This window comes from Rhinichthys klamathensis, unplaced genomic scaffold (genome assembly GCF_029890125.1).
Source record: "Rhinichthys klamathensis goyatoka isolate OS25496 unplaced genomic scaffold, OSU_Roscu_1.1 h1tg000189l_1, whole genome shotgun sequence".
NCBI classification, from domain to species: Eukaryota; Metazoa; Chordata; class Actinopteri; order Cypriniformes; family Leuciscidae; genus Rhinichthys; species Rhinichthys klamathensis.
In genome coordinates, this window is record NW_026606716.1 from 72,749 (window position 1) to 85,434 (window position 12,686).

At 39.3% G+C, this 12,686-nt stretch overlaps 1 protein-coding gene across 1 annotated transcript in view; it reads left to right on the forward strand.

The window, feature by feature from the left end:
- Positions 1 to 12,686, forward strand: part of LOC130095236 (BAH and coiled-coil domain-containing protein 1) — a 71,722-nt gene that overhangs the window by 40,226 nt on the left and 18,810 nt on the right. Inside the window, exons 15-19 of the mRNA XM_056261923.1 lie at positions 5,504 to 5,615; positions 6,556 to 6,766; positions 7,765 to 7,953; positions 9,220 to 9,381; positions 12,259 to 12,494. Of these exons, the coding sequence (XP_056117898.1) occupies positions 5,504 to 5,615; positions 6,556 to 6,766; positions 7,765 to 7,953; positions 9,220 to 9,381; positions 12,259 to 12,494 (910 nt within the window). The remainder of the gene's footprint in view (positions 1 to 5,503; positions 5,616 to 6,555; positions 6,767 to 7,764; positions 7,954 to 9,219; positions 9,382 to 12,258; positions 12,495 to 12,686) is intronic.

Sequence of the window (12,686 nt, forward strand, 5' to 3'; positions counted from 1 at the left end):
ATTCAGAGGGAATGAACGATTGTCTTCCATATCCATTTTCATGAAAAGGGGCTTGACTTGTCCAACACTGCTGGATGTTTCTGGACCTCGGCGATTAACTTCCCCACAATGTCGTCTGCCATTTTAAATGCGCGAGCCCTGAAATTCGAGTGGGTTCTGATTGGCTGTCAGTGTTTTATCGTTCGACAGCTGGAAAATATAATCGTTCTGAATGTGATCCCAACGATATCGTTTCTCTATATCGTTATTGTTACAGCTGTGGTGTGAACTTTGCCTTTCTTTAATATGGAGAATGATTTTTAGAACTATATCGTTATCTTTATCGTTATCTTTATCGTTATATTTATCGTCCTTGGTGTGAATGGGCCTTAAATCTCCATTTTGCCTCCGTTGTACACAAACCTCTGTTGGGAATCGCTGGTTAAGTGGAATCAGATTCAGAACCTGAATCCTTAAAATCCTTTTAATCCTCATAGCTAATTTGCTGTTTTGGTTTGTTGTATGATAGTGTTTGTTGTCACTGACTCTGGGTATTACAGTGTGACACTATTAGCAGGCGTTCAGTGTTTTCTCTGGTGAAGGTGACGCCATGCAAAGACATTGTCACTTGCTGCTTTTCATTTAGCCTCTTGTGATTGAGGGCAGTGGGTCAGTATAACTCTAGCTCACATCCTGTGTGTGTGTCTGACACTGTGTCTGTGCTTCAAATCCCTTACAGTGTGTGTGTGTGTGTGTTCGAGAGAGCTGTTTAATTAGCCGCCTTGAGCGCGCACCAAGGGGAGGGTCCGTGTCACGTTGTGTTTGTCAGTTCGTTGCGCGGTGCGGTCTACCTCACGGGGAAACAACACACACTCCATTGCTGCCTCTGTCCCCTTGCCTGTCAATCACCAAACAGCAACATATACACACTCCATTCTTGTGTGCACATATACACACTAGTATATTAGCGTCAATAGCCACTGATGCATTCCCAGCACAAAACCCAGCTGATCTGACTTTGTCCCGCAAGGAAAGAAGAATCGCAAGAGATCTCTTTAATTTCCCTAGACACCGATGAGTTTAAATGAAGATCAAATGGAGACATTGACTTTTCCTGGGAAAAAGACCCCGGTAATTTCTTTTGAGTTTGAGAAGAGATCTAAATGATGTCCCAAAGTGAGTTCAGATTTGTCAAGTTCAGCATCGGAAATCTCAACATGAACTTAATAATTTCTCATCAGATTCTGTAGAGATCTCAGCAATGATTAGTGACACTCTCACTCTTAAGGTCCTCGCACACTGAGTCCGAAATTTGCGTTATCCTAAAAATTCGTCACGCACTGAAACCTCGCACACTGAGTCCGATGCGTATTGATTAATCCGTTGCGGAAGAAAATCGTAAAACAATACAAAATGGAGTCTTCAAGCAGTGAGGATGATTTTGTTGTTCTCTCTCTTATTTAAAAAGAGAAAAGGGAAGAGGAAATATTGGGTCAGTCCATCCAATCCTGAGATTGCGTAGAGAGGAAGGAGAGTTCACTGAGGGCCTATCCCGAGCGATCCAGAGTTTACATCAGGATGTCATTGGCTCAGTTTGATGCTTTGCTAGCGATACTATAGCCACATAATAAGCCAAGACCACCAATTCCCATGAACCATTTGATCCTGAAGAGTTCTGGATTTTGGCGTTCGCTTGTACGGTGGCTCCGAATGGTCAAAACACCTCTCAAAACGAATGCGAAAATGCAGAAAATCGAATTTTTTTATGACGGAAGAAAGTTTCGTAGACACTAGTATGTAAATGTGATTGACACAACGTGAGGTCGTGTTTATTTTTTAACATGCGGACCTTTACACCGTGTCCTAGTATGTTCAATCGTGTGTCCAAGTTTCCATTGACGAGATTACGTCGTTTGTTTGCACTCGCAAGATTTTACACCAATGCCGTACATGTTCACACCAAGGACAGTAACAATAACGATAACTAGTTTTGATGATCGTCATAATTCTGTAAAAATAGGAAAGTCCAAACCACTTGCTATGGCGATAACGAGGAATGATATTCTTGGAATCGCTTTCAGAACGATTTTTACAGCCAATCTGAATCCACTCGAATTAAAAGAGCTCAAGCTTTTAAAACGGCCGACGACTTATAATAGCGCTCTTATAATAAACAGAACATTGGTATATGGATGCTAATGTAGTTATCTTTATAGTAACCGTTCTTGGTGTGAGGCAGAGTTGATGCTTAAATGAAACACAACTGAGATCTCCATTATGTCTCCTGAGCTTTTAAAAAAGCAACCTCAGAGCAAACCAGCATTTCCCCCTGGGATTACATAAGCAGAAGCACATTACAGCAAACAAAATCTCAATTAGGTTTCCACAAAGACAGCCTCTCCAGAGATGTCTGACGGCGATTAGACGGCCCGTGTGAGTGACGGCACACTAGCGCTCGGCTCTTTTGCTGGAGGACGGAAGGGGGTCTTTTGTCCTGTGTGCCGTCGGTCTTGCGTTCGGTCTGTCGGGCAGGTTTCCAGGGAAATTCAAGGGCATTCGCTCCGAGCCTGCGTTCAGAGCCTTGCTGATATGGAAACACGACTGCAAGGGCTCTGATATTCACCAAGAACAATAGCGTCAAACAGGCAGTGCCCTCAAATGCCTCGCTCTGTCTTTTCAAAGCAACCGGCCCCTTTTTGTAGCAGAAATCTCCCCTGATAATTCACACTGGGCTTTTTTTATGCCCGTGAACAGTGGCGGGACGGCTGTCTGATCACAGTTCCTCAAGCGTGGGGTGTGGAGAACATGCGTTTTTCTTCTTCACTGTTTCAATACTCATCAGAGGAAGAGCAGGCGGCGGTTTGTTCTGATCTCTTCTTGTTTACTCATATATACCGACACTCCCTGAGCAACTTTTAAGTGAACAAATCGCTTGTATTTTTTTTTTTAAGTCTCCTGTGAAGCACCTGACTTCAAGACTGATTATTGCACACGCACACAGGAATATAATGTGCTTTCTGAAGGAGAATTTAATTGGTTGGACCTGCTGAGCAAATACACTCATCACTGAAAAAGACTGTTTTAAAGGTGTCCTATAATGCCCTTTTCACAAGATTTCAAATGAGTCTTTGATGTCCCCAGAGAGTGTGTGTGAAGTTTTAGCTCAAAATACCCCACAGATATTTTTACATAGCATGTTAAAATTGTCACTTTTTGAGGGTGAGCAAAAACACGCCGTTTCTGTGTGTGTCCCTTTAAATGCAAATGAGCGGCTGCTCCCGGCACAGGGGGCGGAGCTTCAAGAGCTCGTGTCCTGAAAATCTCAAAAACTTTTAGCCTTTTATGTTCAAACCGGAGTCGGACAAAGATGAAGAGACTCAAGAAGAAGTGACAACATGTAGACAACATTTCTGAATGGCTAGTTGATAAATTTATGAAGCTGATGTGTTATCTTAGTCATTGATTAGCATATTCTGTCATGATAATCTATAAATCGTGTACCGGGGGCGGGGTTTATGTAAATGTTAGGGTGTGTGATGTCACTAACCCGTGAAGAAGCTCATTGTAGTTCCTACCAGCCGTTTGTTGTAGCCCTAAAAAAGCCATTTCTGTAAAAGCAAATATCTCCCTTTGCTTTGAACTTTGAGCGCTGTAACTTTGCAGATGTTGTTTATGCTCCAACAGCAACATTACACACTAACTAAAGCTAGAAAAGTGAAATCATAATCAACCACCAGACTGTGAGTCCAAATCCGATTTTTGTGCATTTCCGATTGAAATCCGATCAGAATTAGCTATTGTGAACAGCAAAAAAATCACATGAAATGCGTTTTTTACATCCATATGTGGTTTGAAATCCTATTCAAATCACATTTCTGTAAACCCGTTTCTGTCTGACCGCTCTGATTTATGTGGCTTTCTCACGCCACGTAAAATGTAAACGTTAGGGGTGTGACGAGACGCTTATCTCACAAGACGAGACTAGACACGAGATTGGGCTCACGAGAACGAGACGAGACGAGATTTTTGCACAATTTTTCAGAAATCCTCAATGACAAAATTCATGGCTGGAAAAATAGTATGCAGGTGCATTTTTCAATGTTTTAACTAATAATCTTCTAATGCATGTCATTTCAGGTCTACTTTATGAGTATGAATTATCAAATGCATTGAAAGAAAACAATATTCAAGCAATGTAATAGGTTTTTATTGACTGGCTTTTCTCCTGTATAATTTCACATTAGTCTCTTCAGACCTTACTGTAGATTTAAGAGCTTTCAGAACTTCTGATTGAGGCTGTGTGTGACCTCCTAACTGAACTCCTTTTAACACACATTTAACAGAGAAATAAAAACCGTATAAATAACAAAAATAAATAACTGTTTTCTCTTAGTCTTATTAAGTGCAAACAATAAGTGCGAGTGCAACCATAATCAAAGTTAGCACACAGACTCTTTATAATTGTTGTGAAATTGCGGTTTTATTTTGCACCGGCAGTTATAGGGTTAATGCGGTGAGTTCGGAAAAGGCCGAGAGAAACGAGGCTGTTTGTCTCTACAGTTGTTCTTGCGTTCCGATTATAAGTTCAGAAACGCAGCCTCCCTTGTCTGTTGTCCTTTGTACGTTACAGTGCTCTCTCAATATTCGCAGTGCCAACAGAGACCAGAGCCGCAAATAAACAGTCCAGAGATGGGTATTGGGAGACGGATTATTTTATGTATGCAGCCTAATTTGTGCGCAATGCACATCAGGGAGCTTGTGTTTTACTTTCACTTACAAATTCGTGACCGCGCGTATAGGGAGCAGCGGTGCTGAGCGCGCATTCTACAAGATAAGACATTTACCAGACGTTTAGTCTGTTGCGCAACGAATCCTCCGCCATCATCACGCGATCAGTGAACTGTGATTCGTGCTGCACTGATTGCAACGGCAATGACTAATTAATGGGGATATCGCGAGACAGCTTTTTCACTCGACGAGAAATCTCGTCATATTTAGTCTCGCGAGATCTCGTGGCACGAGATCTCGTCACACCCCTAGTAAACGTCAAACGTCGTTATAGGAAAGTCGCTGCCGAAACTTTGTTGAAACGAAGCCGTGTTGTTTCAAAGTGCCGGACGAGCAGAAAAGATCAGATTTCCAATCGGACACACAAACAATCGGATTTGGACTGACAGTGTGAACGTAGCCTCAGTTTAACACAGAAAGAAAATGGCTGAAGAGTTATCCTAATTTGTGTATGCTAATGTTAAAATTCAAGCTCAAAAGCTTCAAAATAAAATAAACAATAGGTTGTTTTGTTGTCATTAGTGCAGAAATCAGTTTTATTAAATGATAATAAGACTTGATTTGGTCACAAAACACTTTTGAACTAATATACTGAGTGAATGATTCAATGGCACAAAAAGACGCAGGGGTTAATGACGTAACGGATATGCATAAATGGATTACGGGAAGAATGCAAATATCCAGCACTGCTGAGCGGCACTGTCTGTAACAGCCTCGTCTGCTGTTTGATTGACAGGTTGGTGGGGGCGGGGCTAAGTCCACTAGAGGAGCACCGGGGAGCTGGAGACTCTCAGAAGAAGAAGAAGAAACTGTCCAATCGAGGGTTTGGCCGTCTCAGCTCTTCACAGGTCAGTGTCTTTGTCCTTTCTTCTCTTGCTCCCATAGGATTGATTTGGAGATGTGAACCAGGGTTTGAAATGAACACCCGCCAAATGCGGGTAAAAATCAACTGTGCTGTCAAATCACTAGCCAATTTGACGGGTTACTTATTATGTTTACTCACTTTGCTGGAGAAGTTTGTGTACGGTAAGCCAAATCTCCCAGATTTAGTGGAAATACTCGTGAGTCCTCATGATATTCTAGACTATGTGATACAATTTTCAAAAGTCTTGTGAAGAAATAATCAATATGTGTTTTGTGGCCTTATTTCAGCAACTTTCATTTTTATTTTATTCAATAACCACGCATAAACATTATTCTCTTAAAATTACAAACATGTACATACATGTTGCTCAGATATCATGGTAGCCCCGTTTGTGCTATATAGAGTGAATTTACACCTTTGCCATTAACATGTTTATAAATAACTGAAAAAAGCACAAATGTCAGTGCATGTCAAAACATCCCAAGGGCCCCAAAAACACTCTGGTCCCCAGAGGGTTAAACACAGTGTATTGCGCAGAATCTGCTCATATCTGCTTACTTGAACACACACGTCACTGCGCAGCAAATAACGGCACGCTTGTTCATTTGCATTGAAGCAATAGTGAAGATTAAAAAGCATGTGGTTAACAGGAAAGACTTTATTTTCCAACATCCTACATTTTCATGATGTTCTTTGTACTGTATTGATCTTTCCACTTAAAATAAATTTTTGATGAAAAGGATGAAAGAGGAAGAGATGGATGACAGGATTTAGTTTGAATAAGAAATTTAGTAGCCAAATTGGCCGGTGAGTGAAAAAGTTAATTTCAAACCCTGATGTGAACAGTGTGATTTGTAGGGTTCAGAAAGTAGCCCAGAACAAGTCTTGATGTTGGCCTCATAATGTCTATTGCTCTCTCTCAGATGAAGTCACAGTGTTATAGGAAGAATAGCACCCTTGATCAACAGATAACTCACCTCAAGCAGAAGGCGTCCGGTGGACGACACACTCCTGCTTCCAGGGACCCCGAGTTCTCCTTGTCCTCTAAGAGCCTGTACTCGGGCCACAGTAACTCTAAGAGGGATTCCTCACGGCTCAGCGGAGCCAACGAGTCCGAGAGCCTGAGCGATACAGGTAAAACTCATCTTCAGTGGTGGCCCTGGGTCATATGGCTTTAACAGACAAAGCTAAGATTATGTAACAATGAAGAACTAAACATCACCATCCCAGAATGGCAGGATAACATTTCAAAAATAGAAGTCAGTACAATCTACAATATAATTGTACTTTTTTTTTTTTTGTCATTTAGAATTTACAGCTTTTTTAGCGATGCAAATATGAAAAATTTGGCCGATACCGATAACCGATAATTCTTTATATTTGAAAGCCGATAACCGATATATATTTCGATATATCGGTATGCATCCCTACAGCTTTTTTAGCAATGCAAATATAAAAAATTTGGCCGATACCGATAACCGATAATTCTTTATATTTGAAAGCCGATAACCGATATATTGATATATAAGTCCAAATTTTTATATAATTTTTGAGAGCCTGATTACAAAAACAAAAGTCTCACAATTAAAAGCCATGTCCCAATCAAACAATTATGATGTTCTATAATTAATTATATGTTAATTTTATGTAGCCGATATGATATGACTGTTGCACTGAACCGTATTTTTATTTGTTGAAGTGTTTCCAATCATATTTCAAGGAATTCAAAACCATCATGTTGAACAGTGTGCATCTAAAGTGTCTCAGCTGAAGGAAATAACACATTATTTATCGGCTTTAATATATCGGGCACATTTTCTTATCGGGCCGATAACGATAACATTAAAAATAAACATATATCGGCCGATACCGATATGGTGACCGATATAAAATGCATTCCGACTTGTAATCATCTTAAAAATGCAACATCACACCACAAGATGCCAAAAGTGCTGAAGTCTATCTGTCGGGTACTTGAGTAGTCAGAATAACCAAAATGCACAGTCTTAGTATTGAAACCTAAATTATGGACTTTTGCGAATTGCAAATGCAACCAATGACATGCTTTGTTTTCAGATATAGTATAAAGTTGTGTATTCATGGAAGTGATTGTGTCTTGCGCTCTCTCCCAGCCACGAGTGGGGACAGCGGGACACAGGAGTGCTGGAAGAGGCACGAGCCAGTGGCGGTGAAAAGGGAAAGGAAGAAAAGTCCCGGATCAGCAGCTGGTTTGCCAGGGTCCAGGATCCCGCAGGCCAGGGGCGCGGGAGTGGACGAGGACGGAGAGACGTCTCCTCTGGAGAGCGAGTCCTCTGAGCAAGGTGAGAGTCTCGTCTCGGAAGAGTAAGAAAAGCTTCGGCTCTGTTTACACCTGGTGTTAAGATGCGTTTTGGTGGATCGGATCACAAGTGGACGAGGGAAACATTCCCGTTCACACCTATTGTTTTAATCCGTCTCTTCTGTCCACTTTCAAACACTTCTGTCCTGATTTCTTCGAGGGGAGGGTCTATGGGCGGGTAAATGTATGTTTTTTTCAGATCTTTGATCTAATGGACAAAATAAGCTAGTCCGATTGCTTGTTCAGAGACGACGGAAAAACACACGGAGAGCATCAGCTTTAGTTTCTGCTCTAAAACCGCAAGACCAGCCGAACGCTGAGTGTGTGTGTTAGAAATCAGGAATGGTGAGAGAACATTGTGTTTGGTATGTTTTCATCTTTAAACCAAACTTGGGTCTTCATCTGTCAAAGTTTAACCCCGTCTGGCTAGAGCTCTTCTCATGATGTTCACTCATGAGGTCAGTAGACGGAGAGAAGACGATCTTTGAACACATTCGATCACATGAGCGTTTACACTACGAAAGCAATCCAGTCGAATATGTTTTCAACTCCCTCTGGAAGTGTTTGAAAGTTGACGAGCTCAAAACACTTCAGAGCTCAGTTTACACCTGTATTTAGCATCGTCCACTTGTGTTGATCTCTTGCATATTTCTTAATTGCGTGCATGTGCCCTTAGCGGCAGTGAGAAAAGTTTGTAGTTTGCGAGAGAGCAGTGTGTGTGTGTACATTTATGTGTGTGTTATTCTCGTACTTTTTGTTTGGTCCAGGAAGAGATTGTCCTGAACCAACATAACAACAAATAAATCTTAATGTGTGATTTATATGAAATAGTTAATAACACAATAATAGACAAGCCTGGGAAAAAATAGATTTGCGAACAGTTACAAAAATGTACTGAAATTGCAGGAAAATGTGTGCAGACTTTTGTGTTTAACAATATCTGTCAGTAAACGTTTTAAATATCAATAACTTGGCTGATGGAAATCCAGCAGAATATGAAGTTGTTCGCATGATGTCTAGTTTCCTTGCTACTTAAACGCCTCAGAAACCCTGACAGCAACACCACAACTCCTTATTTCATATGGTGTACAAATGTTTGCACAGGAATATTTCCAAATCAGATCAAGATGTAGTTGTACTGCAACCATTTCTTTCTAGTGATTCCAATATATTATGTTTGGATATTCATAAATATTAAAGTCATATGTGAACAGCCACACTGAAATGCTTTTTCACGAAACAGAGGAAGAGGAAGATGAAGAGGAAGGCAGTTACGCCAGCGAGGAGGGCCGCGAGATCAAGGTCTCGGCGCTGAGGGATCTCTCGGTCACCGGCCCGTCCCCTTTCTCTGTGGTCAAACTGGAAGCCAATCAGAAGGCGAAGATTAAGCGGGAACGACAAGAACTTTATGGTAAAGGCCATCAAAAAGTCCAGTGGTAGACACACCTCAGCTGTGTTTCTGCTTTCACTTTATTTTGATGGTCCCTTTAACACATTATATAACTATAGTGTACCAGTACTATAAGTAACGTTGCATCTACATGTCTACTAACTCTCATTAGAGTATTAGTCGAGTATTAGTAGAGTATTAGTCGAGTATTAGAGTAATAGAAGAGAGTATTAGTAGAGAGTATTAAAAGAGTATTAGTAGAGAGTATTAGAAGAGTATTAGTAGAGAGTATTAGAAGAGTATTAGTAGAGAGTATTAGAAGAGTATTAGTAGAGAGTATTAAAAGAGTATTAGTAGAGAGTATTAGAAGAGTATTAGAAGAGTATTAGTAGAGGATTAGAAGAGTATTAGTCGAGTATTAGAAGAGTATTAGTCGAGTGTTAGAGTATTAGAAGAGAGTATTAGTAGAGAGTATTAAAAGAGTATTAGTAGAGAGTTTTAGAAGAGTATTAGTAGAGTATTAGAAGAGTATTAGAAGGGTATCAGTAGAGTATTAGAAGAGTATTAAAAGATAGTATTAGTAGAGTATTAGAAGAGTATTAAAAGAGTATTAGAAGAATATTAGTAGAGTATTAGAAGAGTATTAAAATAGTATTAGAAGAATATGAGAGTATTAGTATAGAGTATTAGAAGGGTTTTAGAAGAGAGTATTATTAGAGTATTAGAAGAGTATTAGAAGAGAGTATTAGAAGAGTATTAGAAGAGTATTAGAAGAGAGTATTAGTAGAGTATTAGAAGAGTATTAGAAGAGTATTAAAAGAGAGTATTGGTAGAGAGTTTTAGTAAAGTATTAGTAGAGAGTATTAAAAGAGTATTAGAAGAGTATTAGTAGAGAGTTTTAGTAAAGTATTAGAAGAATATTAGTAAAGTATTAGTCGAGTATTAGTAGAGTATTAGTCGAGTGTTAGAGTATTAAAAGAGTATTAGTAGAGAGTTTTAGAAGAGTATTAGAAGGGTATCAGTAGAGTATTAGAAGAGTATTAGTAGAGTATTAGAAGAGTATTAAAATAGTATTAGAAGAATATGAGAGTATTAGTATAGAGTATTAGAAGGGTTTTAGAAGAGAGTATTAGTAGAGTATTAGTAGAGTATTAGTAGAGTATTAGTAGAGTATTAGTAGAGTATTATAAGAGTATTATAAGAGTATTATAAGTAGAGTATTATAAGAGTATTATAAGAGTATTATAAGAGTATTATAAGAGTATTATAAGAGTAATTAGAAGAGAGTATTAGTAGAGTATTAGAAGAGAGTATTAGTAGAGTATTAGAAGAGAGTGTTAGAAGAGTATTAGTAGAGAGTATAAGTAGAGTATAAGTAGAGTATAAGTAGAGTATTAGTAGAGTATTAGAAGAGTATTAGAAGAGTATTAGAAGAGAGTATTAGTAAAGTATTAGAAGAGTATTAGTAGAGAGTATTAGTAAAGTATTAGAAGAGTATTAGTAGAGGATTAGAAGAGTATTAGTCGAGTGTTAGTCGAGTATTAGTAGAGTATTAGTAGAGTATTAAAAGAGAGTATTGGTAGAGAGTTTTAGTAAAGTATTAGAAGAGTATTAGTAGAGAGTATTAGTAGAGTATTAGTAGAGTATTAGTAGATTATTAGTAGAGTATAAGTAGAGAGTATTAGTAGAGTATTAGTAGAGTATTAGTAGAGTATTAGAAGAGAGTATTAGTAAAGTATTAGAAGAGAGTATTAGTAAAGTATTAGAAGAGTATTAGTAGAGAGTATTAGTAAAGTATTAGAAGAGAGTATTAGTAGAGTATTAGAAGAGAGTATTAGTAGAGTATTAGAAGAGAGTATTAGTAAAGTATTAGAAGAGTATTAGTAGAGAGTATTAGTAAAGTATTAGAAGAGTATTAGTAGAGGATTAGAAGAGTATTAGTCGAGTATTAGTCGAGTATTAGAAGAGTATTAGTAGAGTATTAGTAGAGTATTAAAAGAGAGTATTGGTAGAGAGTTTTAGTAAAGTATTAGAAGAGTATTAGTAGAGAGTATTAGAAGAGTATTAGAAGAGTATTAGTAGAGAGTATTAGAAGAGTATTAAAAGAGTATTAGATGAGTATTAGAAGAGTATTAGTAGAGAGTTTTAGTAGAGTATTAGTAGAGTATTAGTAGAGTATTAGTAGAGTATTAGTAGAGTATTAGTAGAGTATTAGTAGAGTATTAGTAGACTGGTAGGGTTAGGGTTAGAATAAGTTAAGACATGTACTTGAAAAGTTGCTTATAGTCAATATAATGTCTTTTAGGGGAGCTTAACAATAAAGAGTTAGCAGATATTAAGCAGAGAGTCTACTAATACTCTAATGAGAGATAGTTGACATGTAGTTGCAAAGTTAAGCTGCGTTTCCACCGAAATTACCAGGAACAATTTGTCACTTTTTTTCCACCAGACCTGGCAAATTAGTCCCCGCTGGATTTCATCCTCTTAATTTAAGCTTAATAAAGCCTGAACCTCGTCGTCTGTCGTATTTTTTAAACTCCATTGTTGATTCGAATAGCAACTCTTACTGCACGCACCGCAACAGATTTAAAAAAATGGTGGTTGAAATAAAATGCTGTGTTGAGTCAACCAATCAAAATGCGGCATGAGCTCGACCAATCAGCAAGTCCCGCCGCTGAAAGTTCCTGAACTGAAAAGTACTACCTCCAGATAGTTACCCAGAACTTAATTTAGACCCTAAACACACCGGGTACCAGCCCAAACCCCCTAGTTCCTGCGGTGGAAACGTGGCTTTACTTCCAGTCGACAGAATGTTCAAAAGGGACCATCAAAATAAAGTGTTGCCGTGTATGTATGTATTTATTCTAACTCTATTTCTATCTGGTGAAACCCGTTCAGGATCTCAGTTTCGTGCCGTAACAGAAGGGGACGTGAAGGTGAAGCGACGGGCCCCCTGTAGACCCGTGCCCGTGCCCAAGCCTCTCGGGGTCAGGAGGAGGCCAGGCCGGCCCAGACTGCAGGACAAGCACTGGCCGGGTCACTACAGGAAGACCAGCAGCCTCCTCTCGTTCCCCAGCAGCGGCAGCGAGAGGCTGAAGAGAGCCACGAGGAAGAGCTCCATGCTCAGAGCCACGGTGAGCAGCGGCCACTAGATGTGTGCACACTTACGCGTCTCGCAGATCTTCAGCTCGGTTAAACAAACATCATGCCGCTCTCTCCACAGGGGTGGATGGTAATTACGGGTGTCACAATATATTGCCATACAAAATACAACAATGTGGATAGTGAGAATATGTAGTGTGGATAGTTCACCCAAAATAAAAATT